The sequence below is a fragment of the Amphiprion ocellaris genome, chromosome 24, assembly GCF_022539595.1.
Source record: "Amphiprion ocellaris isolate individual 3 ecotype Okinawa chromosome 24, ASM2253959v1, whole genome shotgun sequence".
NCBI lineage: Eukaryota > Metazoa > Chordata > Actinopteri > Pomacentridae > Amphiprion > Amphiprion ocellaris.
In genome coordinates, this window is record NC_072789.1 from 2,999,081 (window position 1) to 3,024,030 (window position 24,950).

The window sequence follows — 24,950 nt, forward strand, 5'->3', positions numbered from 1 at the left end:
ATATCCAGTTTTGAAAAAAAAAAAAAAAAAAGAGTGGCTGTTTAATATTTTTGTGCGATTTTTCCAGGTGGTGGATGCCAGGTTGGTGTCTGTGTTTGATGCCAGAGAGTTGGAGCTGGTGATCGCTGGCACTGCTGAGATTGACTTATCAGACTGGAGGAACAACACGGAGTACAGAGGAGGTACGGAGGAAAAGAAGGATGAATGGACTGTTTGTTAGATTACATTTGGGTACGCCAGAATGAGGAGGAAGAGATGATCCTTTCTCATCCACACACTGACCCTTGTGGCACCAGGAGGACACATAACTCTTGGTTAAGATGTGAAATGTTTCAAAAACCCAAAATAAAAATGCATACATACATGACAGGACAATAAATGGTGCCTTAATCTGTATAATTCATCATTTAAAGAGTTGTTTAACAGGGATGAGAATTTTCCGCGGATCCGCGGAATTCCGAGTTTTTTTCCGCCGAAAGTATAGTTTTTGTGAATCGTGTAAATCCGTTGAGAAAATTGTAGGGGGGTAGGGGTAGGTAAGCGGCCGGCCGGCCGACGCGTCGCGAGCCGAGGCTTGTGATGGCCGCCCGCCGTGATGGCCATCCCGCCGTGATGGCCATCCCGCCGTGATGGCCATCCCGCCGCCGACATCTTTCGGCAACGCGCATTGCAAAATCAGATACAGCTGTGAGAACGGAAATCGGCATTGCTATCTGTAAACATCACTCGCTATTTATGTTAATGACAACATCCGCCTATTTTCGGTGGGGGGGCGGGGGCGGGGGGGGGGGGCGGCGCCGCCGCCGCCTTCGGCAGACATTTTCAGAGTTTTTTTCCATTTGTCATTCTCATCCCTGGTTTAAAGACTCATACCTAATGCAGTAGAATAAAACTGCGAGCTGTCTGTTTAAAAGTTCAAATTAGCCATGCAGAAACCATGAATTGGCCATTAAACTGCTGTTTTCTTGCTTTTCTGTATCGTTCCCAGGGCATTTATGTTCACCTCATTCAATTACAAATGTCAGATCACAAATCAGGCAAAATGTCATTGGTCAAACGTTTGACTGAGCTTGTTAAGCTGGTGTAACTCACTATCATCATGAGCTTATTGCCATAGTTACCCGACGTGACTTGTTCTGTTTAGGTTACCATGACAACCACATTGTGATCCGGTGGTTCTGGGCAGCAGTCGAGAGGTTCAACAATGAGCAGAGACTGAGACTCCTGCAGGTAGGCTGTTTGCTGTTTACCTTAAAGTCCTCTGGTCCAAACCAAGTCTGACAGATGTGTGATATCTGACACCTCTACCATGATATTCTGTTTTTCTTTCTCTTCTCTCTCCTCAGTTTGTGACCGGGACATCCAGTATTCCTTACGAAGGATTTGCCTCTCTGCGAGGCAGCAATGGGCCCCGCAGGTTTTGTGTGGAGAAGTGGGGGAAAGTCACCTCACTACCCAGGTAAAAATACAGGAAGAACATGGAACAGTTTAAACCAGCTTGATTTGGGTCACAGTTGTTATACTATGTGGGTTTTATAAGTTAGCACAAACAAAATTTAAAAAACATTTTTAGCCAGAGGTGCATAGAAATGGACAAATACTGTGCTCAAGGAAAAGTTCTGTTACTTTGTGAAATCAAAAACAATGTAGACGTTGAAATAAACTTCAAAATAATGACTAGACTTTTAAGAGTACAAAAATGACTTTGATGAAACAGCAGCAACACACAGCACTATCCTGTTAACTGTTGTCCCTCAGCCAGAAATTTTCCTGGAATTTTGTGAGAAGTTTCCTGGACTTTTGTGGGAATTTTCCTGGATTTTAAAAAAAGAAATTCTATGGAACTTTTATAGGAATTTTCTGATGATTTTTTAGAAATTTTCCTGAAATTTTATGAGATGTTTTAAAAGGAATTTGATGGAAATTGCTGCAAAATTGTTCAGAAAAAAAATCCAGGAATTTTGCTAGAATTTTTTCCCAGAATTTTGTGGGAATTTTCCAGCAATTTTGTGGCAATTTTATTTTAAAAAAAATTCCTGAAATTGTCCAGGAATTCTATGGGATATTTCCAGGAATTTTATGGAAATTTTCCCGGATTTTTAAAAGGAATTTTCTGGGAGATTCATTGAAATGTTCTCAAAAATTTTCCAGAAGCTGACTGGCGAAACAATACTGTGCAAAGCTGTTGTCAATGCAGGGCATGGCGACTTTGGACAGTATAAAATATGAAACATGTTTTGTTGGCACTTTTTTATACTTTATTATTCCATATCTGAGGTTATCTCAGTATTGTTCTACAGTGTATAAAATACCGAAAACAAAGTAAAATCTCAGTGTACTGTATGTACACATCCTGGCTTTCTGTTTACCCCAAGCTCCTCGTCTCTGTGTTAACAAGACTAACCAATCCTGGCTCAGACTGCTAATATCAGAATATTCTCAGTCTCTGCAAGAAGCTCGTAAGCATCAAGGCTGCAAGATACTGGGAAAAAATGACACTGTGATATTTAGTTTTTCTGCAATAAATGTTTTTGCATACAGGAAAATTGTAGTTTGCAAACTGTGGCTTTTTGTTGACGGTACTCTAGGCTCATATGTTTGGTTTTCCACATGTGAATACAGTGACTGTGTGTTGGGTGCACTAAATGTCACCTCCTGTGCAAACACTGATGCTTTTATTCTGCTATCATGCTGCTCTTGTCTAAAGTCACTTGTCGTGGTCTGTCCTTCAGAGCTCATACCTGTTTCAACCGGCTGGACCTGCCTCCTTACCCGTCCTTCTCCATCCTTTATGACAAGATGCTGACTGCTGTGGAGGAGACCAGCACGTTTGGACTTGAATGAGACTCATCTATCCACACCTTCAGCTGCCCTCAGTCTGCCCCTGAGGACTGCTGGTGGTAGTTAGAGGGTACAAACTGGACAGGGTGTCCCAAATCAAGATTTAAAGTCTGTTTTATTTATATCAGGACCTATTTTTTAAGAGAAACTGATGAAACGTGAAGCTGATCTCTTAAAATTAAGTAAACAGTGTTTGTTGCACCTGCACATATTTTGCACCGGCTTCGTAAACTAGTTGCACTTGTGTGATGTGACAAATGAAGATGCACACTGCCTATGGGATCAGGACAGACCACAGCTGACCAATCACAGACCTGGATGTTTATTTCACTTTCATAGGAGGAGGTTAAGACACATCAAAGACTTAAGAAGCAATCACTGCCTTCACTGCAAAAGCTGAAAGGATTCAGCCTCTTTTACTTTTGTTTGGACGGGGCTCGGAGGACCATCGAGTCCAAAACTCTTTCAGTGAAGCGCTTGTAGTAAAGCGTCTCCTTGTGGCCTGCTGCAGTAACTGCACTCCCGTCGATGGTGTATTTCTTTCTAAAAGCCTTTACAGGTCTGCCTAACGTACCTTTAGGTAAAGACTGTGGGATTGTTTTTCCACTGGAAGTTGCCCACGGCTGATTTTGGAGTCCAGTCAGGAGTTTTGCTATCGTTGTTACAGTATTTTCCTCTACAAGAAAAAGTGATTTTCTAATGACGTGGCAGTGACTTGATGTGATCTGAATGTAACTTTTTGATGTAGATTGTGTGGGGAGTGACTTTTCTACCAGATCTGGATCAGTTGGCAAAAAAAACTTTCTAGGCCACAATTCACTTAATCATGTCTTGATGAGCAAATTAAGTTAATTAAGATACATAATCCACCATAAACATATGCTTTGAATGTATCTAATTGATTTTAAACCAACTTTGAGCCAGATCTATTTTCGAAAATTTGTTACAACTACTCAACCTTCAAGAAATGTTTTAACAAAAAATAAATGTATGTCTAAATTTACAAAGATATCGCATTTCTACCCACCATCTAAAAATGAAAGGAGTGGCAAGAGGGGAGCATGGGAAGGCTGTAAGGTGGGGGTTTCACCATGAAAATACATATCACTTCTGCAGCTATATATCTGTCTAAAAGATGTAAACCTTTCCCCTTTCTTTCAATTTTCAAGTCCAGTCACTTTGCTTTACAATAGCTAGAATGTGAAAGGATCTCTTCCATTCAGTCAATCGGAGTATGTATCAGGGAGTGATATATAAGCCATATCAGAACGTTGGCAGTCTGTGCCAGTAACATTGAATTCCATTATTCTGATACCAAAAAGTCCCTTAATTGAATGTCTTTAAACATAAACCCAATTTACGTTCAGAGCTATTGCTTCATAAGTCTCAACAAGTTAACATAAGCCTTTGTGGATGCAGTGATCTCCAGTCACAAACAATAACACCAACATTTCAAGATGTCAGTTTTGAGTACATGTTCAAATAGAAAGTTGTCGTTCTACATACAGCTCCAAATGTTCGTCTTACATAAGCTTGAGATGTTTGCTTCTTTCATTGGCTTTTGGTTGCCTGTAGCTTGTATCTGATTGTCCGACTCTTCCATCCCTTCACCGTCTAGGTTATATTTAATATTCCTGACACAAAAATGATCCGTTTCCACAAATGGTTGTAGTTATCCTTTAGCAACGCTGCCACAAATCTGCAGCAAGGTCATATTTTCATTTTTAATATCAACTTACGGCGAACTTGTGGAAAATTTTGATTTTTTTGCTGCTGGTTTAGAAAAACATTGCAGCAAGTTTGGAACAAAGTAACATTTTATGGGATTTTAAGACACTATACCTGTTAACATTTAAAAAAAAGGCCATCCATTGCCAAAGGTTAACTACAACCGTAGGTACGTGTGGTTACAGATGTGAAACCTCAATGCAAAATGTCATGAAGTCAAGAAAACATGAGGGAACAGGAACAGACATTGTATTTCCACCAGGTTACATCATTATGCTACAGTAGGTGTTACTGACGTTTGTCATGGATGGTGTGTTGCTTGTGGAATGTGGAACAGTTTTATCTCCTTTTATAAAGGAACCAGTGTACCCTATCCTCAAGAAGATAGGAAAGGAGACATGGAAGCACCTAATCACAGCATTTAGAGAATTCAAATAGCTGTTGTCATTCTGTGGTCCTTACAAAGTACAAAAGGTATGAATACAATTGATCATATTTGTCATAATAGTCAATCACTTGAAGGGTATGTGCACTCCTGGTGGCTCAAGATAGCAAAGTCCTGTGACAAACACCTATCAGGCTTAACAGTATGACCATCTGCTTAATATTGTCTTAGTCCCCCTTATGTTGTCAAAAATGCTCTAAACCATTGGGCCTGGACCAGAGGACCTCTCAGGGTGTCCTATGGGGTCTGGAACCAGGACGTTGGCAGTGGATCCTTTGGGTACTCTGGGTTGTGCAGTGGTGAAGCAAACTTGTTCCAGTGCATCCTGTTGGTGTTTGATCAGAATGGGGTCTTGGAAGTTTGGAGGTCAAATCAACATCCTGGGCGATTGTCATGTTACCCAAGATGTTCCTGATTGAGTGATGTTTTTGCAGTGTGGTTGGGTGCATCTTCCTGTAGGGGTATGCCAGTGACATTTGGGATTACTCTCTGTGTTCTGGGACAGCGTTCACTTGGGTGTCTTAGCCTCATCAGACCACCACATAGTACCAATATGATCAATGTTATTCACTTCACCTGTCAGTGGTCATAATGTTGTGGCTGATCGATGTATCTTCAACTCCACAGAGGATTGTACCTCACAGTAGCCACAAATGCAGCCAGATGTAGTTGGACATCCTGGTGTTTTTGGAATACTGCAGTTGGCATACCATGTATTGGGACATCTTTATCTTGCATCCTATATAGTATGTGATACGGATATTGGAACGCACCCACAGATATTCAATCACAGCCTCTGTCCATAGGACCTCATCACGTGACTTGTATCATGTCTTTTAAGGTGGTGCCATGCACTGTAGGTTTATCTTAACCCTTTAATGAGCAACATGGGTCAAAAGATACCCATATTCAATGGAATATGAGTATCTTTTGACCCATGTTGCGCATCAAAGGGTTAATGAACAGCAGTGGTGCTCGAAATATAGTCGAAATTTAGGCCTCGTAGTGTGTGAGCTGTTCTACAGCTCATACACAATTCTAGTACCATACTCCACTGCTGTCTGCTAATTATTCAGAATTGCAACAAGTCACAGTTTACAGACATTAAAATGAACCTCTGAATGATGATCATTGCTAAAGGTTCAAAATCTTCACTGTTATATAATATAAACTTTTAAGGGAAACTTTGAAGGAATTATTGGAATTTTCTTCCTGAAGGTTTTGCAAATTTTCAGAAATTTGGAGAATTTTTTGCTGAATTTTTGGATTTTTTTCAGACAAGGAAACAGTATTTTTTGGTGCCTGTAAATGAAGATAACAGGAGGGTTAATGTGCAGTTTAATTATCAGTCAGGTTCAAATCAGGCACACATTTAACAGTAAATACCAGACAGACACCACAATAGAAGCATGGACATTGTATAAAATCCACTTTGAAGGAGCTTGCAGTGCATCCTTCCTCTTTTGTACACTGAGATAATTATCAACTGCCCTCTTCACTCACATTCCCTACTGCACTATGAATGTTAGCATGCCTTCTTCGTCCACATCAACATGTAGGTAAATGTTTTGGAGGTAACATTGATATTTTATGCACACAGTAAAATCCTGAACCTAAACCAATCTCATATTTCTATTTTAGTAAGTCAAACTGACTAACTCATAGATGCTATCTCCTTAATTGTGACATAAAATCTAATCTTTTTTACTTACAATTTGTCAAAAACTCAAGAATGTTGACTTTGGCTTACTTATTTCTGGCTATTTTGTGCCATTTAAGTTGCATCTTGCTTCGCTTTTCATTTGCTTTGTCTGTCCCTTGCAGAAACTGGCTTCCATTTGACCAGAATTACTACAGACTCACTGCTAATATGTTAAGAGGACGATACACAGCTTTGATATCTACACAGCTTGAACTATTCCAGGTCAAAAAGAGGACATGTCCAACTGATCCTGCTGTTCTGAACTGTAAAACTGATCTTGTTCTGGACCTGATGTTTTCCTTTACAGTTTTAGAGAATGAAGATAAAGATTGGTAGGAACCTGGATGTGCAAATTCACTTTAATTCCGTTTCTCCCTCACAGTCCCATGTCTGTTTAACCAGAATGTACCAAAGTTTTGAGCCTGAACTGGTTCCCTTTACATTTAATGACCACTTTTTCTGTAGTTCACCTCACTTTTAAATATGAATGTTTGTCAGTACTCCTCCAAAAAAAATAAAATTTAATCTCTCTATGCAAGTGTTTTCTCATTCTTTGTATGTCACTCCACTGCAATTCAACACAACTGAAAACCAGAACAAAGGGTGAAAAGGCATTAGAATTAATCCTGTTATGATAATGTATGGTTTTCTTTACACTTGGACTATTTAAAAGTGTGATCACTGAAATTACTATTAAATCAATTTTGAGAAAACAAGTTGTTTGAATCACTTTCTAGTCATTATGACATTTAAATAAAAAATCATTGAACTGTCCTTTTAAAAACAAAAAAGAGAGCTCTCTAATGTTACATTGGTTGAAAGTCTTGTTCAGTGAATTAAGTGTTTTTATGTTTGTATCACAATTTTAATTTCCCATCTCACATGTGATAACAATATTATTATATTACTGCAGTTAAATCGACATTTTTGTCACATCATTACTGCCGAGAACATATTACACATATCTAAACAAAAGAAAGTGATATAAGCTGAACAGACAACACATAGTCATGGAAAAAAAATATTAGACCACCTTTATTTTCTTCAATTTCTTGTTCATTTTAATGTCTCGTACCATGAAAGGTACATTACCTGAAGAATATAATGAACACGACAAAAATGCAGCTGATTACATCATATTTTATGTTCTGTTTGACATGCAAACAATGGTTGTACAGTCAAGTACTAACTGCTGTGTGGATCATGTGACTAAATCAAAGAGAAAAGAAAACATGGAATCCCTTAAAGCTGTTTTTGGCAGAACAATGCCATAGCTATTGATGGAAGAACTGAAGGGATTTTGGTTATTATTAAGAAAACCATGGAAAATGTCTAAATATCAGATCTTAAATTAGACTCTTATGAGCTATTTTTGTTGTTCTCATTATATTTGTCCAAACAAATGTACCTTTAGTTGTACCAGGCATTAAAATGAACAAGAAATTGAAGAAAACAAGGTGGTCTAATAATTTTTTCCATGACTGTAAATACCACAAATACAGCATTCATTTTTGTTTCCTGGCTTCTTCTACGTGTGCTAATAATGCAAATAATGTAAATAATGCAAATAATAATGCAAATAATAATAATAATAATAATAATAATAATAATAATAATAATAATAATAATAATAATAATAATAATAATAATAATAATAATAATAATAATAATAATAATAGCAATAACAAACAAACCAAAAAAACATAATATATATTATACAGAATTTTCAATATCTATTTTTTGTAAAAGTACAATAATTTATATTTCTATGACTATGAACGTTGTTTTATGTTATTATATTTTTGTTTTCGTCCTCATTCCACAAAGCGAGCTACCAACAGCAGGAACCCCCAGCCGTACATGTGTTCCTGTCGGACATTTTACAGAACGGACTGGTTTCCTTTACCCACAATCCTCTGCTTTAGATCCGTCCTTCCGACTTCCGCCTCAGCTACGAGACGAAGTGAGTATTTTTGTAGGAAGCTATTTTCCTACAATCTAACTCAATCCTGCGTTATTAAAGCCACATCTGACCTCAGATTTCTTCTAAATGTGTATATAAGCGTTTTATTATCTGTCATTTTAGGATTGTGATTAGATTTAACGTCTTTGTGGACATATAATCGATGGATGGTAGCATTGAGTTCATCGGAGTGGCTTCAGGTTGCATGGCTGCTCAGGGCTCGTTTTCTCCGAGTTATAGCTGCAGTGTTTGTAACGCAGAACACTGTTAATATACTAAGTTGTTGTCTGTCGATAAGTATATTTAAACATAAAGATTTTAGCCTGTAGCCGTCACGCTAGCTTCTATGAGTTTAGTCTAGCCGGTTCTATGCTAATGCTCGGCTTCTCTAATGAAGCGGTGTCAACAGTCTGCTAAAGTTATTTCTTGGTGAAACACCGGATCCTACATGGTGTTTATTTCTACAGTGTACATGTGTCACTGCTTAAGCAAAGTGTCCATTAACTCATTGTGTTGTTTACAGATGGCCCCCACTAAGAAAGGAGAGAAAAAGAAGGGGCGTTCAGCCATCAACGAGGTGGTGACCAGAGAGTACACCATCAATGTCCACAAGCGCATCCACGGAGTGTGAGTACTGCAGAAACACGAACAGCTCAGGAAAGGCTTGATTTAGGTGGCAGTACTGTGATTAGCAGGGCTGCAAATACCCATCATGTAGAGGGTTGCTTAAGGTAGACGGTGGTGGTTTTTATGGTAGTTGTTTTCAGAAGAGTGAACTTGACAATCCAGAAGAGGTGTTGTATATCATCAGCCTCCTAAAATAATGGGTCGAGGCTTTTTTTTTTAGTTGCCTAAATGATCTCCACATGATGTTGGCCACTTCTGGTAAAATCACTTACATCTTCTGACCCCTGTAGTATCGCGTGTGACTTTGACTGTTTTATTTTGCCTTTAAGGCTAAAGACGATGTGAGTTCTTCAATTTTCTAAGCTTTTTGGCTACTTCAAGAAGAACAAAAATCTACCTCACAACTGAGCCATTTCCATGATTCAGGGCTTGTTTACGATAATATATGCTTGGCTATAAATATTGCAGTTATTCAGTCGTATTAGTCAGCATAATATCGAAGTTCATGAAGCAAACAGTGGGAAGGCTCCAGAATCTGTGGCTGTTACAAGTGGTAGGCGTTCTGTTGACTCTTTTTTCTGTCTTTTGAAACAATATATCATCTACAGTTTTAGTCAAATGTTTTCCACATTACATGACCTAATTAAGAGTGCCATATTGTGGTCTCATGGCTAGAAATTAACTGTATAAAGAGCTGGAGGGAGAAGTGAGGAGATGCACATGCCTCTTCAGCATTATGTTTAGTTTGTTAGGTATGTTTAATTGTGGACAGAGTTGAAGCAAGTCACAAAGGCATGTTGAAGAAATTTGAGTGATTTATTCCTCTTTTGTTACATAATTGAGAGACATAACATAAAAAATAACTTGGGACATTAATTTAAGAGGGTGTTTATCTAAAAATGCTCTCCTTAAGTGGAGATATTATCCTCAGAATAAGACAAAGAATTGTCGGATTTTTAACTTCCCGACGATCTTTGAACTCCTTTGTGACACACTGTTCTGTCAGAAAACCAAATTTAAGCATAAATTTGTGCTGCTTGATCAAAATCGTTTTATTGTACATGTCTCCAACTTAAACCGTTTGCTTTAACGAGACTCAGTAAAAATGCAACAGATTCTCAGTCTAGTTGTGAATCTTTAGTGATTCACCTGCGATCATTTGACTAAATTTCAGGGACTTTTTACTAAACTGCAGGTTGTGTTTATACAGAGCAGATGGCAGATCAGTATGGAAACCAAGTGTGAAGTCACTGATTGTTTCCCAGGATTGGTTACGCCTGTAGGCATATATATATATATATATATATATATATATATATATATATATATATATATATATATATATATATATATATATATATATATATATATTAGAGGTCGATATGGGATTTTCAAAGGCCGATACCGATTTTTAAAAAAAATTTTCAGCCAATGACCGATATCTAAAGCCGATTGTAGAAGCCGATTTTTAAGGCCGATATCCTTTTTTTTTTTTTTGAAAGCACATCGATTACAAAAGGCACTTTAAACACTAAAAGTATATACATGTATATATTACAAATTAAATACACTAGTAGAACTCTAACATTTATTGAACACAAAAAGTGAAAAAGTACAATAACATAAAGAAAATACTTAAAGTTTACAAAAAATACAATTAAAAAGTAACCTGAAAGTGGTTAGGGTTAGGCTTGTTGTTGCCTGGGTCACTCGCTCCGCTCATGCTCCACTCTCTGAGTGCCGGGGGTCCTTCTAAGGGAAAAGCGGTCGCGGCAGCTGCCCGTACGGGTGCCTGATCACAAATGGGCTTTTTATTTGTAAATATCGGCCGATGGCTGATATTGAAAAAAGTCCATATATCGGCCCAAAATAGCGGCCGGCCGATATATCGGTCTACCTCTAATGTGTGTGTGTGTGTGTGTGTGTGTGTGTGTGTGTGTGTGTGTGTATGTATATGTGTGTGTGTATATATATGTGTGTGTGTGTATATATATATATATATATATATATATATATATATATATATATACACACACACACACACACACACACACACACACACACACACACACCACACACACACACATATATATATATATATTGCATTATAAGCTGTCTAAATTTGTTTTAAAATGACAACATGTAATTCAATAAACAGCTCCATGTGTGTTTTGGATGTTTTCTCTGAATTAGTTTGGAAAAAACACAGCAAAATATCAGTTGTAATTCATTCTTTTTGATAATTGTGTTGTCTTTCTTCAGGGGCTTCAAGAAAAGGGCCCCCCGCGCCATCAAGGAGATCCGCAAGTTCGCCGTGAAGGAGATGGGAACCCCTGATGTCCGCATCGACACCCGCCTCAACAAGGCCGTGTGGAGCAAGGGCATCAGGTGAGATGACACGCTTAATAACACCCCAGCGACTTGAAGGTGGAGTTTGTTCTGGGTTTCTGTGAGACAGCTCAGTGTTGTCATGCGTTCATATTCTTCTGACAGTTAAATTTAATGTCTAGTGTGTTTATATAGAGCGTTAAAGTGTGCAGTGCTGGCCATGAGTTGACTGAATTGTATCAAGAACTGCATCAAATCCATCAATCCAACTACGTGCTTTAAAACATTAGAAAAGTTTAACGGACACTGCAACATTTGAAAACTCCCTCAGTTTGACCGAACTTTTAACATTTGTGCTTAATGGAGGCAAACCTAATTCACATTTTCTTTATTTTTGAATGTAAAAATCTGATTTCAATTGAAAATTATATGTGGACAGGCTTCAGTTATAAAACTCAACTATCTGTTTAGTTCTATGTGTCCTTTTGGGCTGATTGTTTTGGTGAAGTTGCTCCTCCATGCTGTAAGTATCAAGTTCCTTCAGTCTGCACACAACACGTGGTTGATTTTGATTAAAGGGCATAAAGGGCACTCATGAAATAATTTGAAATTCTAAATTTGAATCCGAGAGTGTCATTGGAGGACAGACGACTTTATTTTTTTGACATTTTTCAAATTTTTTTATTTTCATGTTGAAATTCAAAGTCAGTGACGTTACCATATATGGTTCCTTACCCAGCGAAATTCGCTGGATTTTGGTAGATATTTTTGTGAATGTTGTTAAGAAAGATTTTTACCATTTCTTTTTTTTTCCAACAAAAAATTTTCAAAGATTTCCCGAAAATGTGGACATCAGAAGTTTCACTGTGAAAATCTATTTTTTTCCACATTTTCAAACTTTAAACCGGGTCAGTTTTGACCCACAGGATGACACGAGGGTTAAAAAGAAACGCAGACTTGGTGGTCTTGTTGAAGTTTAATGTCTTGTTAGGTCAATCACCTATGTATTTATAATATTGACAGACTAAAACTTGAACATGTATGTGGAATTGGTGTGTTGGAGAATGTAGCGACAACACATCAAGTAGCATTCATGGAGTGCCCCTGATAACCGTCATGTTCATGCGTTGTGCAGGAACGTGCCGTACAGGATACGCGTACGTCTGTCCAGGAAGCGTAATGAAGACGAGGACTCCCCCAACAAACTGTACACCCTGGTCACATACGTTCCTGTCACCACATGCAAAGGTGAATATAACACTCACTCAGTCAGCTTTCAGTGGAATAAAGACATTTCCTTACATTATTTCCCCTCACTTTTTCCTCCAGGTCTGCAGACAGTCAATGTTGATGAGAACTAAATTTGCGAGTGGAATAAACTGAAATAAAACGAGCTCTTCGTCTTATGTGTTTTCTTTCGTTTTTTGTGGAATGTTTCATGGATTGAGGATTGTGTTGAAGTGAAGCACAAGAGGTTAACAAACAGATGTGGTTGTTGAGAGAACTGTATTTCTACTCCTTTGTTCCCTCAAAGAGCTGGATTGGTTATGCTGCGTGTCCACCTGTTCGCTTTTTTTTTTTAACCCGAGTGTCGTCCTACGGGTCAAACTGACCCGTTTTAAAGTTTGAAAATGTGGGAAAAAATATATCTTTATGTCCACAATTTCAACATTTTTAGAAATTTTTTGAAAAGAAAAGAAATGTTAAAAAAGTTTCTTTAAGAACGTTCACATAAAAATTTTTATGTGAACGTTCTTAAAGAAAATATTAGAAGTTTTACTGACATATATGTAATCACTTTAGATATTTTTAGGATTTTTTTGGAAGATTTTTACTAATTTTTTGAAAATATTTACAAGAATTTTCTTGCCATATTTGGGGGACTTCTTAAAATAAAACTTTGAAGGGAAACTTTTAAGGAATTATTGGAATTTTCTTCCTGAAGGTTTTGCAAATTTTCAGAAATTTGGGGAAAGTTTCTTTTTGTTGAATTTTTGGATTTTTTTTTCAGACAAGGATGAATAAGGAAAACAGGAGGGTATATGTCTGTATATACCCTCATATATACATATATACATACATACATATATACATATACATATGTCTGTATATGTCATGACTGAAAATGCACATATTAAATGTTAAATACACTAACTGTTGTGCTGTTAGTGGAAAAATGCTGTAATATTTATAATAGGTCACACATATATTTTCATGTAAATTTTTGATATTTTTTTCTACAGTAAAATATGAACTGAAGCACATTTTTTAAAACCTTAAATCAATAGTTATAATACATTTCTTTGCCGTAAATGAAGAAAATGTTTAACTCGTAGTGTTCTGGCAGCCACAGCTGTTGGAAATTTACCGTAAAAAAATGTATATTTTGTTTGTAGGATAAAACCGTTAAAAAAAATGAATTGATAGAGGTGGCTGTGAGCATGCGCAGTTCCTCCTGCCACCTGTAGGGGGAGCCGCTTGTTCCCTGAGCAGGAAGTTGTGTTTAACGGACGCGATGGAACCGTTAACCGACGCCTCTGGACTTTGTGCCGCTGGGAAGTAGCTGAAACTCAGCGACATGGTAAGACGCGAGTCTTGTCTTAGTCCGTGCGTGTTTTGTGAAATTTTAACGGAATTCCCAGTCCGGTTCGGGGCGTCTGCTTCACGTCTGGGAGGGACAGGTGTGGCTAGCTGCTGGGCTAACGGACCAGTTAGCTTGTAGCCCAAAAACACTGACCAGAGCTGCGGCATTTGAATGAGCTAACAGTTATTAGCAGCTCAGTGTTAAACAAACGGTTAGCTTTTCTTTATACACAAAAATGTCAAACAGCTGAGGCTCTCCACCTGTCACGCAGATAATGTTTGCCTTGTGTACTGCTAGCAGTGTTGTTTATGTGTGAGCTAGCAGCTAACGCCTAGCCGGTGTTTGTGAACCGTGTGTCCAGGTGGGATCTCCCCTCGCTGTTTCCATGGATGACTACTGATGTTGGGAAGCGATGCGCCACCACTGGCTGCTCCTCGGGGCTTGCGGCTGGGTGCTGCTCATTCTGATGTTCGTTAGCAAGTTCATGAGCTTCAGAGCTGTAGATGGTAAGCTGCTGCTGATACCTACAGACGGTAGAATATTGCATTCAAGCATGTGTAGATGAGGCTAAACTGTATCTGGGAAGCTTTTGTTGGGCAAAGAGAGTAAAGTGCAAGAATATAGCCTAAATAGATAGATTCTTTTGATGAATGTTTTTTAGAAGCAACAGCGCATTTTTATCTATTGCAGGGTTTCTGCTTGGCATTAAAAGTCATTAAATTGATTTTGTGACAATTGAGGCCTTAAATGGCATTAAAAATCATCGAATTTGATTCTCAGTGGCATTAAAAAAATTTTCTACAGTTTTCAATAAAAATATTTGATAATAATAATATTATAATATATAATTCTAGACTGCGATTCGTCAGATATGTGCATCTGCGTAAACATGCCGAAGCATTGCGATAATTGTTCCAGCCGGTTGGGTACCGTTGCCAAAAGGGAAATGGGGAAATGCGAATTCCAGCAAAAATGGCTCAAAAAAGTGGATTTCAGAGAATGACTGCAGGCCCATTGGTGGTCAGGGGTGGTTTCTGGATTCAGAAATAGTGAAATGTAGGGACAGTTTTTGTATAAAAATCATCTTTTACAAAAAGAAACCTGTGTAATTTGTTGGGTTTGCGGTCGTGGCATTAAAATTTTACATTATAGCATTAAAATGGCATTAAAAAAGCATTAAATTTGACTGGCTGATTTCTGCAGAAACCCTGTGACACCTACAGATGTTAGATTATTGCATTCTGGCATGCGTCTTCTGCTATAATGCCAGATGTAGATAAGGCTAGACTGTATCAGGGAAGCTTCTTTTGGACAAAGAGAGTGAAGCGCAAGACTATAATACAGCTTAAATAGATAGTGATGCTTTTGATGAATATTTTTTATAAATATTTCTCTTTTTGTATTGAGTTTTGCTTTATACCAGGGGTGTTATAATAACTTTATTTATATAGCACCCTTAAGAACAGCGTTCACAAAGTGCTTTGACAGTTAAAACATGTAACACAGTCAATCAAACAAGATATAGGAGACAAATCAGAGCAGTTAGTTAAAGTAAATAGTAAAAATGACAATAAATTAAATGTATAATTAGGTTGATTAGCAATCATAACAAACAAAGGAACTAGGGAAAGCTCGGTCACCTTTAGATTTAACCCTCGTGTCGTCCTGTGGGTCAAAATTGACCTGTTTTAAAGTTTGAAAATGTGGAAAAAAATAGATATTTTCACAGTGAAACTTCTGATGTCCAAATTTTCAACATTTTTGGGAAGTCTTTGAACATTTTTTGGTGGAAAAAAAAGAAATGTTAAAAATGTTTCTGAATAATATTGACACAAAAAAAACTATAGATTTTTTTTGTGTGAATGTTCTTAAAGAAAATATTAGAAGTTTTACAGATATATATGTAATCACTTTAGATATTTATTTTTAGGATTTTTTTGGAAGATTTTTACTCATTTTTTGAAACTATTTACAAGAATTTTCTTGCCAAATTTGGGGGATTTTTTTTTTTTTTTTTAAATAAAACTTTTAAGGGAAACTTTTAAGGAATTGTTGGAATTTTATTCCTGAAGGTTTTGCAAATTTTTAGAAATTTGGGGAATTTTTTTCAGGGAATTTTTGGGTTTTTTTTTCAGACAAGGCAACAATATTTTTTGATGCCCGTAAATGAGGACAACAGGAGGGTTAAACCTTGTCTTTGGAATGACCAGAAGGGATCCACCTGAGGATCTACGGTTGCAAGCATGCTCAGAATGGGATCAATAGATCATAATATATATCATAATATAATATTGTATTAATGCCTTGTAAGACAGTATATAAATCTTTAGTTATCATTAATTGTCTTTAAAATGATCAAAAAGGCTGTGGGCTGCACTGTAGCTATAGTTCCAGTTGCTCTTCCTTTTACTAAATTAAAGAAGCTGTTAATACTACTTTAAAACAAACTGGTACCAGATTTAAAGGATCTTTTTAGGATATTCTTGCAGCTCAAAATTCACATTACATTCATGTTGCTATTTCTAATAATATTAACTTGCCGTTTAGTTTAATGTCCTGCTTTGTGGTGAGTTTTTACACAGCAATTCTTTGCTATTTTTGCGTCATGTCCTGATGGAAATGTCTTTAAAGGAGAGCACAAACTGTACCAGGTGACATTTCAGATTACAATGGAACACATCAACTCCATCCATCCATTATCTATACACCGCTTAATCCTCACTAGGGTCATGGGGGGGGGGCTGGAGTCTATCCCAGCTGACTCGGGCGAAGGCAGGGGACACCCTAGACAGGTCGCCAGTCTGTCGCAGGGCTACATACAAAGACAAACAAGCACTCTCACATTCACACCTACGGGCAATTTAGAATAATCAATTAACCTCAGCATATTTTTGGACTGTGGGAGGAAGCCGGAGTACCCGGAGAGAACCCACGCATGCACAGGGAGAACATGCAAACTCCATGCAGAAAGATCCCGGGAAAGCCGGGACGCGAACCAGGGATCTTCTTGCTGCAAGGCGAAAGTGCTAACCACTACGCCACTGTGCAGCCTCACACATCAACTCATCTATGTATATTTTGAGAAATAAATGTAGTCATTGAATGGTGTCATAATTATTATTTTGAGAGCAGATAATAGCCCAATGCTGAAGGAAGAAGTACCTGCCCCTGCTTGAAGTGTTTTGCCTCTGTTAGAAACACTGTAAGGTTTAATTTGTGTTTTCAGACTATGGAGAGAGATCCGGAGGTCAGAGCTGGACAGTACCAGGCACCAAGGTGGTCAAACCCATTCCTGTGTCCAGCCCAGAAAAACAAGCTCCAAAGCCATCAGATCAGGTGACTGGTTTCTGATTCCTAATTGTGCTCCAAAACTGATTTATTCTCAAGCATAGTCGTTCACTTCTTTCTCTGCAGTCGCACTTATTTCAAGGCTGTCGCTCACATTAGTGTTGTGTGTCTCAGCCTTCAGCAGCACCCACAGTGGGCGAGTGGCAGTCCGTGGCTGAGAAGCGAATCGAGCTGCTCTCCACCGTGTGCAAGAACAGCAGCCTCAGGAATCTGACTCACGTGTCCATCAGCAAGTTCGTCCTCGATCGCATCTTTGTCTGCGACAAACACAAGATCCTGTTCTGCCAGACGCCTAAAGTGGGCAACACACAATGGAAGAAGGTCCTCATTGTGCTCAATGGTGAGAGTTGGATGCAGGTTAAAAAAAAGACTGATACACACAGTTTTTTTTCCAGCACAAATAGTGTACAAAGCAATAATCAACCAGCTTCCCATAAATATTCAGGAGTTGTTTTGTTTTTTTTTTAACAGAGATGAGGGTTATAATTGGATAATTAAAATTAAAGTCCTTTTGTCTTTAATATGTGGAGTGAGGTTGTGGAACGGATCGAAGGTGGAGCTCAAGCAATATCCAAGCACGACCCAGTTTTAAAAGCAGTACAAAAATAAGGTTTTCAGGAGGTACAAGGAAGAGAAGGGGCTTTGACACTGTATATATCACTGATGATTTAAAATTTGTTGATATTATTTACTTTCTATTTTGTTTGTTAACTATGGGAGTGGGGTACTGAGGGACTGATGATCAAGATGGACAACGGGTAGGAGTAAATAAGCTTATGCTTCGTCCTACTCCTTTTTGGATATGTTAGGTTATTATTTTTTGCTTCGCTTTGTTTTGTTGTGTTTTATTTGATTTGTTTTTGTGGCTTTTTTCCCTCACATTTCTGAAATAAAAAACATTCATTCATTCATTCCACAAGATATTGTGCATGGATATGAGTCAGATATGACAATATCATTCCAAATACTAAATTAAACTTTGTGACTGGTGGTTTCTTTGTTTGATTAGTTGGTTTATTTATGCCGGCAGGAGCTTTTTCCACAGTGGAGGAGATACCAGAAAACCTCGTCCACGACCACGAGAAAAATGGCCTCCCTCGCCTCTCGTCACTCTCTCCACAGGAAATAACTCACAGGTTAGTCATAAGTTCTTGTCATAAATCAAGTCCAAACAGCTGCATGTCCAAGGAGTTGGTGTTTATGTCCTCAAAACTAAGATTAAAAAGAACTGAAATGGTATCTGCTAGTAAAAGATTAGCCTCTAAGCTGTCGTTTAAGAAAGGCTCACATAGTGCTACATGAGGCTGTAGTACAGGGCTGTCAAACTCATTTTAGTTCAGGGGCCACATTCAGCCCAATATGATCTCAAGTGGCCAGTAAAATCAAAGCATAATAACCTATAAATAACAACAATTCCAAATTTTTCCTTTGTTTTAGTGCAAAAAAGTCCACATTTAAGTTATTTAAATTATCTTTTTACAAAACATCATGAACAACCTGCAATTTCTGAAGAAAAATAAATTCCATTTCAACAACATCATGCCTCAGTTTATCATTTACACATTACGAAGTCTGCAAAGCCACAAAGCATTTAGTCACTGGTATCTAGAACTGAATAATATAGTATTTTACTCAGTCATCAAAATGTCAAAAATCAGACAAAAAAGACCAGAAACAAGACAAAATATTACAAAAAAGAGACGCAAATTGACAAAAAGGAGACATGAAACGACAAAAGTGAAAAACAAAATGAAAAAAATGCAACAAATGGCACGAAGCAAAACAAAAAGAGACAAAAAAATGAACAAGTGATGCAAATGAGACAAAAAATGACAAAAGTGAGAAACAAAACAGCAAAAAAGTCTAGACAAAGAACAGAAGCGAGACAAAAAGACAAGTGATTCACAAAACGAATAAAGCAAAACACAAAATGAAAAAAATAAGACAAAGAAGTGAGACAAAGAACATAAATTCAGAAAGAAAACAAACGACAAAAAACAACGGCAAAAACAAGACGAAATATGACAAAAATGAGACGCAAAATGACAAAAGAACAATGTACACAATCCGTGTATGGTTCGCTCATTCGTTTTTCTTTTTCAAAATAAAATGAGAAAAAACAAATAATCGTTTTGTTGTTTTTTTTTTGTTTAAAAATGAAATGAGAAAAATGAAAAGTAGAGAAAGGAAAAAAACACTGCGTTTTTACTAATTTTAAGGTTTAGACAAAAAAAAAAAGCCTTTTCTCATTTGGAAGCTGCCGGCAGAACCGGAAATCAAAGTCAGAACTCATAGCCACTTGACGTCACTTCTCTGTCCCAAACTCAGCACCACGTACTCTGAACAGCGAAGACATGGACATGTTTGTCTTATGTGGAGGAAGTAGACGCATCACACTGAGAGCTCATGATCTCAGTGTGAACAAAATTGCTTTAATATTCCAAGTAAGTATTTTTAAGTATTAAAATGTAAAGCGCTCTGGCGATTCTGACCTGTTCCAGTTTAATCATGTTAACTGGTGATAGTTTCCGTCTCCAGATGTTTCAGATTCATCCCGACCAGACCTGGCTGTGTGTCAAATAAAGATACTAGATAAAGAAGACCTCGCCAAAAACGTCGGCATCACTACTTAATAAAGTCTATATCCATGTAAATATCACCTACAGACAGGAAAAAGAAATGTACTGGCCGAAATAAAAAAACATATTTTTATGAATGGTGAGAGGACCTGGGCGTATTTCCTGGACAGTCACCAGGTGTTAAACACCTGGCAGGATGACAAAGATCTATGTGGATGAAGCGGGATGTTTATCGGACTGATCAGTGGCATGATGAGTCAGACTGTGGTCTCTAATTTTATCTCTGGATTCCATCATTTCCTCTCACCATTCATAAAAACACTTGTTTTTATTTCGTCCAGCACATTTCTTTTTACTGTCTGTAGCTGATATTTACATGGATATAGACTTAAGTAGCAATGCTGACGTTTTTCCCCAGGTTTGTCTGGTATCTTTATTTCACACACAGCCAGATCTGGTTGGGACGTCTCTGAGGACGAAGCATCTGGAGACTGAAACTATCACCAGTTAACCTGATCACCAGTTAAACTGGAACAGCGGCACCAATAGATGACCAGTATCCCATCATAAACTGTCGTCCACATGTCGGACCTGTCTGCGAAACACACAGAAGTGAAACGTAACATTCTACAGTTAATAAAGTATGGCACTGAAAATAACATATCTGGTTAACAGAACAAATTCCAGCTCTCTCCAAATCGTCATCGGCCACATGATTCTTCTTCTTCTTAAACTGTTCTTCTACAGAACCTCCTGACTCTCATTATAGAGCAATGTGGAGCTCCACGGCGACGCAAACTGTCGCTGATTTCTGTGTGGTTTTTACGACCAGCTCTAAATTGTTCTTCCGTGATGACTTCCAGTGTTGCAACAAAATAAAACAACAGCCGTAGTTTGTATTAGAGGTTTAAAAAGCTAGAGCAAAAAATCCAACACTGTGGTTTTTTCATCAGTTAAATAATACATTTCTACATTTAGGTTTTAAAAACTGAAAAACAAAAAAACAAGGCGGTTTCTTGGGTTTTTAGATTTTATTTTGAAACGGAAAAACGAATGAGTGAACCATACACGGATTGTACAATCTAGTATTTTACTTTATGATCAAAACAACTTACCATGGTCTAGAAATTATATTAAATTTATAGTTTTAAAAATTTACAATTTGCAGTGAATGTCTTCTCTGTAACTTTTACACTTGACCAAGTCGTCCTGTGGACCGGATAGAACCCTCTGGTGGGCCGATTTTGGCCCGCGAGCCGCATGTTTGACACCCATGCTATAGTGGGATCTTTTGTAAGGAATGTCCCTAAAGTCCACTCATGAATCCTTTCTGTGTGCCTGAACAGATTGAACTCCTACTTTAAGTTTTTCATCGTGAGAGATCCTTTTGAGCGCCTGATCTCCGCCTTCAAGGACAAGTTTGTGAAGAACCCGCGCTTTGAGCCTTGGTACAAACACGACATCGCTCCAGCCATCATCCGGAAATACCGCAAGAGCCACCGCGACAGCGACCTCGCCACCTCCGGTCTGCACTTCGAGGACTTTGTCCGTTACCTGGGCGACGTAGAAGGCCGCCGCCGCATGGACCGGCAGTTTGGGGAGCACATCATCCACTGGGTGACGTACGCAGAGCTGTGCGCGCCGTGCGAAATCCACTACAGCGTGGTCGGCCACCACGAGACGCTGGAGCGAGACGCCCCCCACATCCTCAGAGCCGCTGGCATCGACGAGCTGGTGTCCTACCCGGCCATCCCCCCGGGCATCACCCGCTACAACAGGACCAAGGTGGAGCGCTACTTCTCAGGCATCAGCAAGCGGGACATCCGGCGTCTCTACGCCCGTTACCAGGGCGACTTCAGCCTGTTTGGCTACCCGAACCCAGACTTTCTACTGAACTAAAACTGATTAACACTAACTAAAAGACACTTTGATATAAAATCCTCAACATCTTTTGGTTTACTAAGACAGGGGTGTATTGTAGCTAACTGAACTGGCAGAGAGGCGTCACGTCTCTGTTCTTATTTTAGACACATTTTCTTGGAATAACTGACGGGTTGTTGCTGTGTTGGGTGTATGTGCAATTCTGAAAAGTGCTATCTAATAATAACATATTTAACAGTGGGTTTTTTGGAGGGAGGTGATGAAACTGACGAGAGTAGATGATGATGATGATCGGCTCATCATGTTGTTGCTAAAGGTGTGGAAAAACTTCAATATGTAGGTCAAACACAGGTACAAACAAATGGAGAACATGCTACTGCCCCCCTCATTACCACAATTATAAACTGCTCACTCCGCTCTGGTCATGTTCCATCCACTCTCAAAACAGCGCTGATCAAACCACATCTCAAAAAACACAACCTTAATCCTCAAGACCTGGCCAGCTACAGACCTATCTCAAACCTTCCATTCCTTTCGAAGGTTCTGGAGAAGGTTGTAGCTGGCCAGCTCCACGATCATTTATCCACATACGCACTATACGAGAAATTCCAGTCTGGTTTCCGTTTAGCTCACAGTACAGAGACAGCCCTGGTCAGGGTCACCAATGACCTTTTGGTGGCCTCTGACCAGGGCTCTCCATCACTTCTCATCCTCCTGGACTTAACAGCTGCCTTTGATACAGTTGATCACAACATCCTTCTCCACCGACTACAATACAATATTGGTCTGTCCAGTACTGTGCTAGACTGGTTCAAATCATTCCTGGCAGGTAGAACTGAGTATGTGGTCCTGGAGGATGCCAAGTCAAGACCCCACTTTGTCACCTGTGGGGTCCCCCAGGGGTCTGTCCTTGGCCCCACCCTCTTCAACATCTACATGCTCCCCCTGGGCCACATCATTGGCAAGCATGGAATGTCCTTTCACTGCTATGCCGATGATACTCAGCTCTACCTGCACACTGACCCCACTTCCACTTCAGCACCATCAGCCCTGATAGCCTGCCTGGAGGAGACAAAGGCATGGTTAGCAGAAAACTTCCTTCAACTGAATGCTTCTAAGACTGAAGCCATTCTCATAGGGACCCCTCACCAGCTCAAATCCTCTCCCATCTCTGCTATCTCACTCTCTGATTTCTCCATTCCTCTCTCTTCCTCTGTAAGAAATTTGGGAGTCATCTTTGACCCACATTTGTCATTTGAACACCACATACAAAATCTCTGTAAAATTTCATTTTTTCATCTAAAAAACATCTCAAAACTCCGTCCCACTCTCTCCCTCTCCGATGCTGAGAAGCTGGTTCATGCCTTTGTCTCCTCCAGGCTGGACTACTGCAATGCCCTCCTCGTCGGGATCCCAGCAAAAAGCCTCCTAAAGCTTCAACACGTGCAAAACACCGCCGCTAGGATCCTGACGAGGACGCCCAAACAGGCCCACATCACACCTGTCCTCCATAACCTCCACTGGCTTCCAATCGCAAAACGCATCCAGTACAAAATCTGTTTGCTTGCCTACCAGTGCATTCATGGACATGCCCCGGACTACCTTTCAGAACTCCTAACCCTTCGCACCATCTCCAGACAACTTCGATCCACTAATACCAACCTTCTGTGCACTCCAAGATCCAACCTGAGAACAATGGGTGATAGAGCGTTCCAGACAGCTGCTCCTGAACTGTGGAACACATTACCACCACCCCTGAGGGCCCCACAGTCCCTGGAGTCATTTAAGAAAGGGCTGAAGACATTCTTATTTAAGCTCTAACATATTTACCATTTCTAAAGTATTTCTTTTAAATGCATTGTAGCACTTTGAGATTTTATATGTAAAGTGCATTATAAATTAAAGGTATTATTATTATTATTATTATTACTGTTATATTTAATGTTTATCCATATGTCAGATGCTCTGTAGTGCCGGGATACAGGCCCATAATCCTGTAATGTAGCTATTATATTGCACTGTTTGGATCACGAGTCGTCCTGTTGTTGACAGTGCTAAACGCGCTTCTGTTGCTATGATGCCAGATGTAGACAAAGACGCTTGTTCTGGACGAGAAATGTGAAGGACAAGAAAATAACCATGATATTTTTCACGAATGTTTTTACGAGCTACGGAGCTTTTCAAATTTTTTAACCATCGATTCCTGCTTTCCTCAAGGAATATTAATGCTTTCTGCGACAGTAAACGACTCTTGTGGAATCAAAATGGTGTGAAAAGCCGCAGTTCTGGTTGCGCTGCCTTTATTAAACCTGAAGGAAGGTATCTGTTTATCCCGCTACGTCAAAGGAAGCTGGCACTGGGTTTTAAAGGATCATTTTTCTATCAGAAATGTAATGTGTAAATGTTCTTAACATGACTTGCAACTCAACCTTTGTATTACATGTTGCTATTTATAATATTAACTTGCTGTCTAGTGGCACAAACAGTGTCTGGGCTGTAAGACAATACTGCCTCTCTGCAGCCACTCAGTGGTTGGGTTACAAGGTCAAAACTAGTCGGTAATAAAGTTACATGTCAGTTACTGTACTTTTTTTTTTTTTATTGTGCCTTTGATTGAATTTGTGCTCAGAATGATTTGGGTTATTTTGTCCTCTTACTTTAGCAGGAAGTGTCAATTTTGTCAATGCAACTTTTGTATGCAGTTTCTTCTAATTTTTATTTTTTTTACAGTGACAAAAGATCCGCCACAACATGGACATAAGGGCACTGTAGAGCCTCCGTGGATCAAGTTGTTTATCCTGAAGGTGCCGATCACATTGGGATCCAGGGAGGTGTAACCACTTTGAGCTCTTTGCTGTGTTCCTCCAGTCTGTTTTTGCATCGTGGCAGGTCAACAACAATGTTGAGTTAGGCGGTACATGTCA

General features: G+C 38.9%; 3 protein-coding genes across 5 annotated transcripts in view; all 3 read left to right on the plus strand.

Moving 5' to 3' along the window:
• The window catches only part of hecw2b (HECT, C2 and WW domain containing E3 ubiquitin protein ligase 2b), a 48,175-nt gene extending 40,926 nt beyond the window's left edge, over positions 1-7,249 (plus strand). For all 3 annotated transcript variants that reach the window (XM_055008196.1, XM_023268365.3, XM_055008197.1), the window contains exons 28-31: positions 68-182; positions 1,145-1,230; positions 1,347-1,459; positions 2,733-7,249. In XM_055008196.1, the coding sequence (XP_054864171.1) occupies positions 68-182; positions 1,145-1,230; positions 1,347-1,459; positions 2,733-2,844 (426 nt within the window). In that variant the 3' untranslated portion in view covers positions 2,845-7,249. The remainder of the gene's footprint in view (positions 1-67; positions 183-1,144; positions 1,231-1,346; positions 1,460-2,732) is intronic.
• A 1,378-nt stretch (positions 7,250-8,627) lies between these two features.
• On the plus strand, positions 8,628-13,027 carry rpl31 (ribosomal protein L31). The gene is made up of 5 exons (XM_023268396.3): positions 8,628-8,679; positions 9,203-9,306; positions 11,569-11,694; positions 12,770-12,882; positions 12,964-13,027. The coding sequence occupies exons 2-5, from the start codon at positions 9,203-9,205 to the stop codon at positions 12,993-12,995; spliced, it is 375 nt and encodes a 124-aa protein (XP_023124164.1). The 5' UTR covers positions 8,628-8,679; the 3' UTR covers positions 12,996-13,027.
• Positions 13,028-14,060: 1,033 nt separating this feature from the next.
• chst10 (carbohydrate sulfotransferase 10) lies at positions 14,061-22,399 on the plus strand. Its single transcript, XM_023268394.3, has 6 exons — positions 14,061-14,215; positions 14,580-14,724; positions 17,445-17,554; positions 17,681-17,906; positions 18,597-18,702; positions 21,492-22,399. Exons 2-6 carry the CDS (start codon positions 14,631-14,633, stop codon positions 22,042-22,044), a joined length of 1,089 nt encoding a protein of 362 aa, XP_023124162.2. The 5' UTR covers positions 14,061-14,215; positions 14,580-14,630; the 3' UTR covers positions 22,045-22,399.
• Positions 22,400-24,950: the final 2,551 nt, after the last annotated feature.

Excerpts from the sequence above, each read along its gene's own strand:
- rpl31 (XM_023268396.3), top strand. The coding sequence starts at position 9,203 with ATGGCCCCCACTAAGAAAGGAGAGAAAAAGAAGGGGCGTTCAGCCATC. Across the intron at positions 9,307-11,568 it reads CACAAGCGCATCCACGGAGT|GGGCTTCAAGAAAAGGGCCC; the intron begins GTGAGTACTGCA and ends GTCTTTCTTCAG. Across the intron at positions 12,883-12,963 it reads TCCTGTCACCACATGCAAAG|GTCTGCAGACAGTCAATGTT; the intron begins GTGAATATAACA and ends TTTTTCCTCCAG.
- chst10 (XM_023268394.3), top strand. The coding sequence starts at position 14,631 with ATGCGCCACCACTGGCTGCTCCTCGGGGCTTGCGGCTGGGTGCTGCTC. Across the intron at positions 17,907-18,596 it reads GGTCCTCATTGTGCTCAATG|GAGCTTTTTCCACAGTGGAG; the intron begins GTGAGAGTTGGA and ends TTATGCCGGCAG. Across the intron at positions 18,703-21,491 it reads CCACAGGAAATAACTCACAG|ATTGAACTCCTACTTTAAGT; the intron begins GTTAGTCATAAG and ends GTGCCTGAACAG.